The sequence below is a fragment of the Phalacrocorax aristotelis genome, chromosome 1 (genome assembly GCF_949628215.1).
Source record: "Phalacrocorax aristotelis chromosome 1, bGulAri2.1, whole genome shotgun sequence".
NCBI classification, from domain to species: domain Eukaryota; kingdom Metazoa; phylum Chordata; class Aves; order Suliformes; family Phalacrocoracidae; genus Phalacrocorax; species Phalacrocorax aristotelis.
In genome coordinates this window covers 117747319-117761405 of record NC_134276.1, presented here as the reverse complement: position 1 = coordinate 117761405, position 14087 = coordinate 117747319, and the positions used below count along the sequence as shown (strand labels likewise).

Below are 14087 nucleotides of genomic sequence, written 5' to 3'. Positions count from 1 at the left end.
CAACTCTCAGGTGTCTGTAATTCCTGGTTCTCTCTGGGTTCTAGTGCCTTGTTTTCCCTGTCTCCCTTAAGACTTAATTTCTTTATCTCTAAAAGCTTAACTGCCCTGGCTTTAGTAGGGCTAATTTGAAAAGCACAGCGAGGTCCTCAGGTAAAAGCATAATGAAATGATTTAATATTGTTAACACAAATCAGTTTGTGTTTTTCCAGCTCATAGTATGAAGCGTTTTCCAGGGTGATATTTGCTGGGTTACTGCTAATGTGTGCTTAGTCTGTTGCCTGGGCCGTTATCCACCGCTGCCTACGGAGTGCTGCTTTAGTACCGCCTGATTTGATCACTAGCTTGTCTTCGCAAGGAAACAAGCGTTGTGATTCTCCTGGCTCCGCCTGCTGCTCACCACCCCCCAGCCACTTTTGACCCGGGGGTCAACATCAATCCAGCTAAACAAAGGAGACTCAGGCGTAACCTGTTCTACTCGTGGTTTTGTGTAGCTAGCTGCAGTGATCTTATTAGTCCCCTCAGAGCAGCAGAAAAACCAGGGCATTTTCACTTTCACATTGGGTTGCTGGGTTAGTCAGTCAAACACGCTGCCTGGTCCCACAGAGGCAGGCACGGGAGAGCCAAGGGGGTGGCAGGGGCTTAGGGCACCGTGGGAGGCACTGCAGTCATCGTGCTGGATGGAGAATGTGGACCTGTGGGAAACCAGGCTTTGCCAGCGTGGCTGCCAGGCAGACCTGCTTGGTTTTGTGTCACTCTGAGGACTGTGTTAAAGGCCCAGCCTACAACGTGAGGCCAAAAAAGCCCTGTTAGCTTCCAGAATGCAGTCATCTTCAAACCACTGATGCCACTCCTGGGGCACACCTGTCTGCCTTGGGATCTGTCGCCAGAGGACAGCTTCAAGCAGCAAGAAGGTTGAATCTCATGGCCCACTCAGTAGCTAGGAGCAGCATGCATAGCTAAAATCTGCCAAGCTTTTTGTTTCAAGCCAAGTGAGGAGGAGATGCATGCTGCGCTGTCCTGCAGAGATGACACAGGCTCTCCTCTCTACTGGCTGTGGTGGCTTCAGAGGACAAAATGGCTCCAGAGCTCTGCATGCACTGACACTCTTTCAAAATACAAAGATGCACTGTGCTCACATCAAAAGGCATCTCCATTTCATAGACAGGTACAACTGAAATAAGCCAGGCAGCACCAGTTGTGCTGGTGTTTTTTGTCCTGTGGATGCTGTCTGCAATGAGGGGCAGAGCCCAGCTCTCCCTGATGCCAGCCACCCCATAGCCCTGTGAGTGCAGCCACTTTCAAGTTGCTCATGGGAAGGCCATATTTCAGTTAGGTATAGAAATGAACTTCAGATCTTTACCAGTTTAGCCAGCTATTTGTTCAAGAGTTGACTATAACTTAAAATTTTGAACTTATATTTGTGCCACACTTCACACTGGACATAGTTATATAGTATCCCTTTTGAAGTCAGGCTGGATTTGGTACCATATATCCTTTCTAGGCCCCTTATAGAGGTCCGCAGCTGCTGCCTTGGGGTATCCTGGGAACCATCAGACAAGCAGGAAAAAAACCCATCAAAAACCATCTTGCAAAGAGAAAAGGGAAAAAAAATACAAAAGGAAACCCCAAACATCAATACCAAGAATGTGAAACCCCAGACCTCAGAGGCTGCCTGGCTGTGAGGCAGAGGAAGGCGCATGCTTTGGTGCTGCTGCCGGCAGGTGGACTCTGAAAGCCCTCATAGGAGGTGAGCTTCCTGCAGGGGTTGGCAGATGAGCAAAGCTGGTGGAGGTGCCTCTTCTTCTCCTCGCTCCACACCCGCAGCCTCCCTCTCACCAGCACCGCCCGGGCGAGCGAGATGAAGTGGAGGAGGACCGCAATCTTTGCCATCCTGCAGGCACAGCTCCCCGTTACAGGTAAGGCAGGTTTTTGTTTTATGAGGAGCTATTTTAAAGTTCCTTTGAGGACAGAGCACTTTGTTTCTGTGGTGGATTCCCCACCATTTTGGTAGCAGGAGAGTATCCGCATAAGGACCTCAGCCACAACTGTCCTCCTAATCATGGCTGGAATCATGGCCGCCAGTGAATGGAGCGGCAGGACCTGCTGTGTTGAGCTGCCCTGCTATAGAGAGACCCTCCAGAGGGCAGGGAGGAGGAGAAGGCGAGGAACAGCCCTTGCTGTCGGTGCGGCCTCTCCTGCTGGAGTGACTGCCGCAGCTGAACAACAACTTGTAATTAAGGCTCTCGGCCCTCACCTGTGTGGCTTTCCTTGCGATTTAAAAGGGGAAACTTGATACAATAATGAAGAATCAGTCACTTACAGTGATCTGCAAAACAGAGGCTTTTAATTTAGTTAGATAAAATTTGAGCCATGTTGCTTATAACAACATGTTGGGTGGTTGGTTTGCAGTAAACAGTGTACCAGGCAGGCTGGAAATAGGGGGGTGTAGGTGATGAGAAAAAGGATAGGGTCTTTCCTTTTATGTCTCTGCCTTCTTACTTGTCTCCGCTAGATATGGCATAAAATTAAATCATTTTTACCTTTATGTATTTACTCGTGGTGGTGTATATGCTGGCCCCACTTGGGCAGAAAGTGGAGCAGCTTTGGCGTGCACAGACCTCCAAAAGTCACATTAATTTTGGGAGAAAGGAACATACTTCTTAGTAGGTCGGTAGGTCAAAAGAGCAAGAAAATTGAATTTGCATCCAGAGAAGGCCTCAGCCTTGGCCTAAGTTTGGGGAAGTCAGCCAGTAGTAGTAGGCCACGTTTGAGCATGTAGGAAAGCAAAATTCACTGGAAGAGTTTCCCCTACAATGTACGCCCTGAATGTACTCAACAGACCACCTCTACTGACACTGAAGAGCCTTGGTTACTCCCACAGACTTTTTATTTGAAAGTTTTCTGGAGGTTAGAGAAGAGTTTCACAGCCACTTGCTAATGCCGTGGGACCAGTTCTGGTAATTCGTGGAGGTTATGTTTCAGGAGGATTTTAAGCAATCATATGCTCTGTAGTAGGCATGCCTTCTGTTCACCCTCCATTCAGCCTCTGGGACCCCTCTGCCTTTCTGATACTTAAGTATGATACTTCTGGTACTTATATTTTGTACATTGCTCTGTAGCCATAGATGCGTGTAAAGGTATGGAAATTACTTTAGGTCAAAATGTCCATTTCTGTATTTTCTCCTTTTAGTCTGTCACAAGATATCAGTAGTTCAGGCTCCTAATTGTATGTTTTTAGCAGAAAACTTTTATTGAAAAAAATGTAATACAGTTTGCAGATGGGTAAAGCTAGCCCTACAGGGGTCTCTGGTGCAAAGCTCATAGGGGTATTCACAGCCTCAAAGAATACATGGGATCAAATTTTGAATAGGCTACCATTGCCATTCATTTGGAGATGGTTGCCTGCGGATTTGAGGGAAAGTATTTTTCATTGGATACCTGTAATAGTTTAAAGGAGAGTAGTATTTAGCCCAAAAGAATGAGTAGAATAGAAGAAATGTAGTACAAAAATTGTGGAATTTTTGCTGCATTATTGATGCAGAATACACAGTAACAAAAATGTAAGGTGACCATGAATTTAGCTCAAAGATGAGGCCAAACAGATGAGTTTTTCAGCTCAGAGCTATGAACAGAAGCAAAAATCTGCTGCTACCTGGAGTGTTTTCAAGACCTCTTAGAGTGAAGTGAACTTTTATTTTTTCTTAAAACAAGCTCAGAGTGGATAGAGATTCAGTAAGCTGCATACCACCTTACAGTGAGTTCATTCCACTTCACTATAATGCGTTTTGTGCTTATTCTTCAAATGGTCAATTGAAAAATGCTACGAAGATTGGGACTGATGAACTTGCAAAGCCTATCCTTTTGATCTATTGAGTACTAAAGTAAATATGTCAAGCATGAGAAAAAAATTGATTTAAAAATAAGCAATTCTAGAGGTGGGCCACAAATTCTGATGCAGATTTTGAATTATTAACACCAGACCACAAATTTCAAAATGCTCAAACCTGCTCTTTGAGCAATTACAGAGGGAAGCTGTATCATATACACATTTAGTTTTCTGTGTTTCCCCCTTCAAAGGTACAGAAGTGTACATGTGGAAGTTTAGCTGAGGTCCTTCTATAGCCCCTCTGTTTAAAAGTGTGTAAAAATAATTAATTTGAATTCCTGAGCAGGTGACTTTATTAGTAATGTTGTTTGTTGAGACATAAGAAGAATATTAAAAGACTTCTACCCAAATATCACAATTAAAATGGTAAAAATCTTCATGCAGTTTACAGAGGTTTTAGTATGAAGTATGAAGTATGAAAGGCTTCAATGGCAATAAAATAGTACTGTTGGCAATATTTAGAATTGCTCCTCCTTTTATTTTTTAAGGCTCATGAGATGACAATTTGATTTGTGCAAATACACCACACACACATGTATATAAATATACATTGAAGAGTTCTTCAAGGACAGCCCTTCCCTGTTTTTCACTTCTTTACCAAATCACTTTTCTCAGAATTGTCTGCTAAACAGCATTGGACAGTGTTTTTTTGCTAACTCTGCGGAAACTAAACCATGTCAGCCTTTGGCAGGTATTACTTGCACAGCTTATTTTCACAATAGTTTGCTGCTCTACATAACTGCGTCTTCTGCCCATTGGGCGCCACAATGCCAGGAGCCTTTTTTTAATCAGGTCATGGATGGGAAAAGAAAATGGACAGGTGTTGGGTCTTAGGGTTCGTTTGTTCCTTCCTTTTCATCAGATGACTTAGCAGGTCCACAAACTGCAAAATTTGTAAACTAAAAGTTGTTTATGAGCCTGCCTAGGAAACTCAAACAAGTAAATACAGACTATTTTGGCTACTGTCCTCATTCCTTCTGTGCTGTCTTAAGTTCTCCTAGCTGAATTCTTGTTACACCCAGGGAAAAAAAAATCTAAAGGATGACTTTTACATGTTTTATTTTCTTTTTCTCCTGCCTGTTCACAATGATTAATTAATAATTCATGGAAAGAACTATGAACTGGCACATTAGCGAATGGAACAAAATGTAGGCAAATGTAGCCTTTCTTTGTAAAGGGACATTTGTTGAGCTGTTACAGTGCTAGATTCAATTCTCTAGTGCTTGTTATAGAGTAAGTGCTTTCTGTCTGAACCCTTCCAAGTAAAATTCCTAATGAGTGAAGTAACAAGTTAATGATCCTTTTGGTTTTTCATGTATGCTAGATGGGAAGTATATACAAAATAGAGTGAGCTATCTGAAAATATATTTATATTTCTCCTGTGTAAGTGTGTTCTTAAGTAAGACTATGTGGATAAAAAGCCAAAATGGGGGAAAAAATAGGAGTTTCACTCGCAGCTTAAAGGGCACAAGAACTTGATTTATGAATGAATGTTCATGTGAGGAATGCTTTTGACAGCCATTTTATGTTACTTACACAAACTTGAATTGTGACTAGCACCATGAGTAAACCCATAAGCAAGGCAAAAAAGAGAGAGAGAAAGAAATCAATTCTTTGTATCCTAACTAGCTCCGGACTATAACCAAACTCCCTTTAAAAAAAGAAAGAAAAAAATACTTGCTTGCACATTTGCAGATAACCATCAACTCTCCCTCCCCTCCTCCAATTCATCATTTATTTGAATGTCTATATTGTCTGTAGAAATGTAAGATGCAACTGCTATTCTAGCAAGAAAATAGAGTATGTTTTTAGAGTCACATGAATGGAAGAAACAACTTCGTAAAAAGACTTAAAATATTTATCCTGCTAACTTTATTACTATGTCTGTGCATGTGTACTCATATGCATATTGTTGATTTCCACTGTTCTACTGGTACAACTTCGGTCAACAGCTAAAATAAAGTTTTGCGGATGTTTCCTTTTAGCATTAAGAAAACAATTTATGCTATTCCAGAATCTTTGAGAAGCTGAAATTTTGCATAGTTTTTTTTATTTGAACTGTTATATAATGTAATATTTTAGGACTGTTTTTTAATACTGTTTCCTTATTTAAATTCAGTTCTGCTCCTTTAAAAAAATACATAGTATTTTAAGCTTTTAAAATATGACAGTCCAAATCAGATTTTTTTTTCAGGAAAGCAATGAAGGCATTTAACTCCTCTTTGTCCTGTACAACTGATTTATAACTTCATACATAACAGATAAAATGTGCAGGCAAATGAAAAGCTTAGTTTGCAGTTCTTCAGTCTACTCACTTAAATGCACAGATCTTGGGATGCAGTGGAAAAGCACGTATTTAGCCACATACAATGGATATATCCATCTTTTTGAAAGTTAGACTTACTGATGCGTAGTTATGTCAGTCCTTTGACAATTTAGTCATTAAAAATAAAGTGAAAACATCTAGACCCTAAATCTCAGAGATCACAAGCACTGGTGTCTCTTTAAGGGGTAGAAGCCATCTCAGTTTTTGAACCATATAGATTGGAAATGTTTGAATCCGTACAAATTTCCTAGGAATAAACCACCAGCCTTCGGAAGCCCTTTATGTATTTTGCTCTCAATACTTTGTTATATGTCTGCCAAGTATTATGAGAAGAACAGCAAGTTTGGAGTTTTCCATCTTCTCGTACTTTTGGTATGTGAGAGTATGTTAAAAGTGGTGCTTCTGGCAAGCAGGTTTGTGAAGCCTGATGAAATGCTCATCGTCTTTGGCCTATTTCTTTCATGAGATGTAATTGTAGTGAAAACTTCGTCTATATCCTAACTCTGAGTAGCAGAACATTTTTAAAATTTTCTTTATATTTTTAAGTGAAGGAGAAGCCTTAATGCTAACACAACTCTTTGAAAGCTCAGATAATATGGAGGTGAAATATGTACCAAATTAGAATTTGATGGAAGCTGACAAGGAAAAAAGGTTGGAAAATTTTCAACGAATGATAGTATAAAGCATAGTAGGACACGCTGAATAAGTCTAAAGGGTGGATAGTTGTTCAACACTTGTGAGGTTTTTTTTAAGAAATCTCACCATATACGGTTTACTTAAAATTCAAGCGGTTGTCTTAGGTAAAAAAATCTTAACTTTCACTCTAAATAAACTTCTTTAGATTCCTAGTCAAGTTTTCTAGCTTTTAAAGGAAACCTTGAAAATGCAAGCCTGCATGGCTCCAGAAACAGAAAAAGGGCAAACCAGCCTTATAACCTGTCACTTTTTTTTTTTTCTTTTCTTTAAGGCAGTTGCTATGTTGGGGGGTGATAGGCCAGCCTGCCTCAGGATGCTGCAAAGCTTGCAATTAGCAAGCACAGAAAATAGTTTCCTGGCCAAAAAGAAAAGCACATCAAACATTTAGAACCAGAGAACACTTAGAGAAGCTTTCCCAAGAGCCCCAAAACTTGAATAGTAAAAATGAATTTAAAATTTTTATTATTATTTAAAAAAAAAAAAAAGTCAGAGTAATAGACTTAAACATTTTCCTAATGGGATAAGATGCGATATCCAGGAAATTAATGAAGGAATACTAATTTGGGTGGTGTTTTATTTCAAGTGAGCATATATTGGCCATCAAATAAAGGAAAGAGCTATGTGAGTTTAAAACCCCTTTTTCTGGTTGTTCATCCAAATTTTATAATCAGTTTTTTCCAGCCAGCAGGACAGGTGTTTTGCATTCATTTAGCTTAGAACGTTGCAGTCGCCTGCATGACAGCCAAACCTGCAATAAACAGAGCCAGATATTTGTAAAAATGCTTCCCAAATATTTAATGCGTAAGTAAGTATTATAAATTCATTCGAATTCCCCAGGGCGTATATCTCCTCCGAAAGCAAACTGGGGCTTGGGAGGGGCAAAACAGAAAAATGTCGAGTTGCTAACTATTAGATGGATGAGAGCAAACCCTCGTACTTGCACAGATCCTCCAAGAGGATCAAGGTTTTTTGTGCAGGCATCTGTATATAGGAACAGGGCCCAAACTAATTAGATGCTTTGTTTGCAGAACATCTATCTTGAATTAGTTAATATAGAAATTCAGCTCAAACTAAAAATTAACATATGGTAATTTATTACTTATCAGATCATTTGGAAGCAAGAGTTTGGTATAGTGTGAGAATGTCACTTTTTAAATACTCTCGGCAAACATAATTTCAGTGAAAGACACCAACTTCCTAACAGTAGATACTGCACGCTCCTAGTTATCAAATGTTTGTTTGGTCATTCAGAAATAGCTGAATGGTTTGAGTGATGTTCTTAAAAAGCATACACAAATTGGATTCCTGGGCTTGGACCTTACACCTCACAATTAATTCAGCAGAATTTTAAACCTTTGCAAAGAAAAATTTTGACTCATATCATATTATACATTAGCCGTAAAACTACTATAATATTAGATAATTTTTTTGGTCACATATCCGCAAGCTTCAGTCAGAAAAAACGACATCAAATCTTTGGTAGAAGTAATTTCTGTGTCTACCTGCTATGTGTTGTTGCGATTTATATTGTTTCCCGTCCAGCCATGTAAAACCAATTGCAAGAAAGAAGGCTTACCGGAATTATGTGGAGTTATCTCACTCTCTTTCTCTGTTTTTCCCTCTGTGATATGAATTTGCACAGAGTCATGATTTTGGCCTTTTATGTAAGTAAGGTGATTTCAGCAGTACTTTGTGCGTGCATGCAGGTGCATTTCTGAAGATTGAAAAGTAGAATAAAGTCTTGCAAGTTGTATTAAGAATCATATTCTGAAGGAAGGAAGGAAGAAAGACAGGATACAGAGAGAAATATTATATAATAGACGCACACAGGGTAACAGACCCAAGTATATGGGACAACAAGGTCTTGTAAAAAAAGTCTATCTAAACTAAAGATGGTTTCTAAGAAGCAAGCAAACAATTCTGTGAATTACGCCAAGTATAGTTGTTCTGTTTTTAAAATGTCTCATAGCAAGTTAGTTTCTTTTGATAATTTTTAAAAGAATATTATTTCATTTCTACAGATTTCTTCCTAACAACATGCTGCTAATTCTCAGGATTCACGTGCTATTTTATGTTATTTTATGGTTTATTGCCTAAAGGTATGATACCTGACTGAGTTAGTGTGCGCAGGTGAACTCATTCTTAAAGTCTTAGTCATTACAGACTAGAACCTGTTAAGGAAATTTGTAGTAGAAGATTTTCAGGAGAGGAGTATGGGAGTGGTGCTGCAAGAAATATCGTAAGTATGCATTTTTCTATTTGATTTTTAATTATAACTTTTTACTTTCATATTTCTGAGGAAATGCAAAAATTCTTGCTATTAATATTGGTTCAGCACTTAACAGTCTATTGGAATTTGAGGACTTACAAATGCAACACAACCAAAGTAATCCATGTGATAATTAACTGACTTTGGAGGCTTCTACAAGCGACAGATTTGACTTCATGCTTGTTTGTTACCTGCAATTTTTTTTCCTCATTTACCTGTAACATGCTCTTCATTAGCAACGGACTTCTGGTTCTTCCAACCTCTCTCTGGACATGTAAATTCTCTGCATAAGTTTTGCCGGAGGTTACTCTGATGTATAAGATATAAGAATTAAATCTTTGCAGGTGCTAAGCTTAAAGAGAATTAGTGAAAGTAAACGAGGTGAACCTACCATTTTCGACAACCGTCCTCTGAATTCCCTTTTCTTGAGAAGGAAAGGGAGGCATACCCTATCACAAGTTGCCCAATTTTTAACTTCTTGAAACTATTAGTCTTTTAAATGTAAAACTGAGTATTTGTGTATTATAAGTGTGACTCTACCCAGTGGACCAGAGAAGATAAGTAAGGTTAACCCATGGATTTCAAGCAGAAGGTCAAACACTGTTCCAGTTATTTTAAAAAATGAGCATCTAATATATATCTAACGTATGCCATAGAGGCTTTCTGGAATTTAGCTTCTCAGAATAAGCACCTAAAATGGCGGTGGGGAATCTCTAAATCGCTTTCGGTAAAATTGGTTTTAATTATGCTTTCAGTAGGACGCAGTCTCACTTCTATTTGAGTAGGGAGGTGATGGGAGCTTTGCCTACCCATGCACACCGTGCTCTATATGAGCAGAATTATGCCGTGAACGCTAGCACTTGTAGCACAGTGCTGTAACCTGGCCCATGTGGGTCAAGTCACAGATGGGTGGCCATGGACTGCTAGTGAGCTGTAGAATGCACTCACTTGAAAGCCCAAACCACTGCTTGGAGTGATTGCTTTTTCATCCCCACTTTTGGTAGATGGCCTCTACTTTCTGCACCAGTTCAATACAGTTTGCTGAGAGTATGGTTTTCTTTTTCCCTTGCAAATTAGGAATAATTTTGTCAAACATAGCATAACATTGTCTATTTTCTTGATACGGAAAGTTTGCAAAGAACTTGGAGTAAGTTGTTTTAAGGCAACTGTCACCCAGACGATTAGCAAGGCTGTCTTGGCTGTGATCTAACGTTCTGATGAAGACTGCTTGCGTCTTCAAAATTATGGTCCATCCCCAAAAGTTTGAAAATAACTACAGATCTTCAAGAATTTTGGGTTTTGCAAGGGTCTTGCCTAAAATATAAAGAAATGTGGAAAGTTATGCATACTGGGTTCATTACTTGACTTTTTTCTTAAGGGTGCATTTTGATCACAACTCTGAGTGTTCTTCCTTGACTTGAATGTTAAAAACCCAGGAGATTCTCACAAAATTAATTCTCTCTAGAAGAAGCAGCTTTTATTTACCTTGTTTTGAATTCTCTCTTAAATTTCAGATGTCTATAATATTAATGTGAACTAGACAGAACTGGAATCTTCCCTCTCCTGTCTATTCATGCAGCTAAATTAATGGCTTATCTTGTAATAACTCAGATGATACTTTACTACTTGCCTCAAAACCCAGCAGTGCTATAATTCATATGTTGCTGCTGTTAGCTGTGTCTCTTCTGACAGAAAAGCAGCAGCAGATTTTCAGGTTTGAGGCAATTTTTTTTTTTTTTTGGTAACTCTCTTAAAGAACTTACAGATACGAACTTTCAGCCCTATCTTATTGTAACATCTTTTCCAGGGTGTTTTTATCTGATTTTATCTATCTCAGCTGCAAAGAAGTAGCTAACAGGCTTGCCCCGTTTCTCTCTTGCTCTTCTTTTTTACATCGTGGGCCAAATGTCTATTTGTTAGACATGATGGCTTTAGTAGAATGAATATCAGGTTTAAAATAGAGCTTAAAGGAAAGCAACTTTCTGCAGAACTTTGCAAGATTTCCACACACGCACACACACGCCTGCCTTGTTTTCACAGGGGTAAACCAAACCCTTCCAAAGTATTTTTGTGAGACACTAAACAAAGTCTGTGAGCAATTAGTGTTCTGCATTTGGGAAGAGGGAAACCCAGATTCAAGTCATTATTCTGTCTGACTCAGAGCGGGAGCTTGAACAGGACTCCCACATGCTAAGCCATTTGAGAGACACTGTTTTTGATGAGAAATTCTAATGGGAGTGTAGAAACATTCCCTAATTAATATGCCATCAGAATTGGTACTGGGAAATGTTTCTGATGAGCAAGTGTTATCTCTATAAACCTATACAATGAAAGAGAACATAAATCTCAACTTCAGTTATAGTATTTTATGGCGTCGGATTAATACTTCGCAGTCAATTTTTGTATTGCAACACATGTATTGTTGTGCAGAAGAGTTAGTTATGTTCTTGCCTGTTTTGCAGACCCTTATAGTAAGGGTCAGTGCTACAGAGTGGAATGTGTATCTAAGAGTTTCCCCATACACCCTGGCAAAAATTGTTGTGCTCTCTTTAGTAGTGACTCTATTTCAGCACAACCAGAATCCCTAAGGAGGCTCCTGTGTGTGAGACTCTGCAAAATGGATGTAGAGGTAGCGCTGTTCTCATTTGCATAGGTATATAAGAATAACGTTGATATGAGTAGTGATAATATAGGCTTATATATTGATGATTCTGCCACTTCTGAAACCACATGTAATTATACAGGACTGGAAGATTTAGAAGAAGGTCCTAGGCTTCTAAATCTTAAGGGTATGCAAGGACCTGAGGGCGTCAGCAACATGAAATACAATCAGAGGAGGCAATCTGAGAAAGCCTAGCACATGTGCTGACCTTTCTTGAAGAGAAGGATTATCTGGAGCCAGAAAGGAGGGCTTCAGGTATTTAAAAAGATTTGGCAAGTAGCTTCACCTCTAAACGTGCTGTCTACATGTTGTAACTGTAATGTGGGGATAGTATTTAATTTCTGTCAAACTTTCCCCTTCTAATTAGGTCACGTTAGTGTTTTAGTAAATGCCGCTTATTTAAACATACCTAAACTAGCTTTAAATGAGCAGTCTTGTTTAGGCAGCTCCCCAGTGGTGTCAGCAGGACTTTTACTTCAGGCAAACTGCTTGGGCATACACCAAACTGCTCAGACAGATTTTTGCAGCTCCTATGAAGATCTATGCTGAAGGAAGTGCGCTGTTACCAGCTAGTTGAAAACCAGTTTAGTGATGTTTTTGTGAGCCGCTGCCGCCTCCATAATGACTGCAGCATATACAAACATTTTGGAAAGGAGGTTTCTCATTCTATGCCTTTGGGTTCAGTGGGTCTTCACCTCTGAAGCTTCAGGATGATTCTATAATAAAAGCATGGTAGTGTTCAGCTTCATGCACAGTTAGAAGGTATCTTATAGCCAAGGAAGAGCCCCTCTAAGTAGCTACACTATCTAGCTTTTATTTGTCAATTTGCATGTATAAATGATTTTACAAAGTGATGTAATTGAAGTCTGCAGTTAAATAATGTTTAATTCTAAAGTTTGGGGGTTTTTTTAGATTTAAATTTTCAGTGTTTTTCTGCTTAACTCCTCATTGTCTTCTTTTGTTGCAGTTCTGATTATTTTTAAAGTATCTTCTGGTGCTTTCTAATCTATCTGATTAGGAAGATTGCTATTACAATACTAAGAAAAATCAATATGAATGGAATATAAACTTTTTAAATTGGGATGTTTGAACTTTGAGATCTTGTCTGAAGGATATGTAGATAATTCTGACAGTTCCTGTCATCCTCACTGCTTTACGAAGTCTTTCTCCCCTTGGTGAAACAGTGCTATTTTTCAGATACAGCAAGAAAATGGAAAAATGGGGTCACAGGTTTTGTACTTCTAACTGTGGCTGATTTACTGCATAACCTTCAGAAAGCCACTGGAATGTCTGTAGGCTTTCCAATAAACCAGTGTCTAAGGTTAATCAGGATGGGCCACTCTGTTCACTGTTTTCATTAACTTTAAGTTGCTTATCCAGTTGTTGATACACAAATGACCCTTAGCTAACACATGTGGTCCTGAAGACTATACGCTATTTTAGTATTTGATTAATTAACAAAGAGGTTTATTTGCTTATTTCACAATGGTGTTTGGAAAGCTGAGGTCTATCAAATATCCTTTAGATCCTCCAGTGTAATATATTTTATATATAGGAAATTTAAATAGTGGCTGTGTCTAATTTGCTGCTGCATTCACAGTGACCCATACTGCTTACAGGACAGCCTTTGTTTGCACTGGGAAAATGGTCAACCTTTTTCCTTCTCTCTTTAAAAAACCTTTATCATTCTAGACTTGTTTCTCTCATCAGTTCAATTGAAAAAGTAAAAGCTCAGCTATGGACATGCTATTAGTCTTTCTGAAGTGGAGAGAGGAAGGAAAAAAATAATGTCCTGTAAGACTGTGTTGTTTCACATCTGGAAAGCATCTCGTCCTCTTTAGAAAATGTGCTGTAGAGATGAAAATCATGTATTGCACTCCATGCAACACATGCATGCCGTCACTGTTCTTGCTGGTACAGCTCTTAACGTGATGGTGTTTAAGCTGTTTGGTGTGTGAGTGTTATTGTTTAGAGACTGCAGTACTGGGATTGCAAATATATTTGAACAATTATTCTAACCACCTTTCACTCCCATGAGAACAGCTATGCTAGGACCTGATGATTGTTGTGTCTAAATACCTCATTTAGACTAAATAAAACATACATTATTTTTAATGGAAATAGTTCTTGCTATTTCAGTAGACGTTGAAGTTCAGGTCTCTGCTGTCTGTCTTCCTATAACTGCACGCTGCTTTTCTCACAGGTAGCTCCTGGCTGCTGAGGACTTGCTGTGTGCATTAACTATTAA

The 14087-nt window shown here is 39.0% G+C and overlaps 1 protein-coding gene across 2 annotated transcripts in view; it reads left to right on the top strand.

Moving 5' to 3' along the window:
* Positions 1 to 648: 648 nt before the first annotated feature.
* The window catches only part of CD247 (CD247 molecule), a 57503-nt gene continuing 44064 nt past the window's right edge, over positions 649 to 14087 (top strand). The window contains exon 1 of one of the 2 annotated variants that reach the window (XM_075103091.1): positions 649 to 1916. In XM_075103091.1, the coding sequence (XP_074959192.1) occupies positions 1859 to 1916 (58 nt within the window). In that variant the 5' untranslated portion in view covers positions 649 to 1858. The remainder of the gene's footprint in view (positions 1917 to 14087) is intronic. The other variant, XM_075103083.1, reaches the window with a different exon arrangement.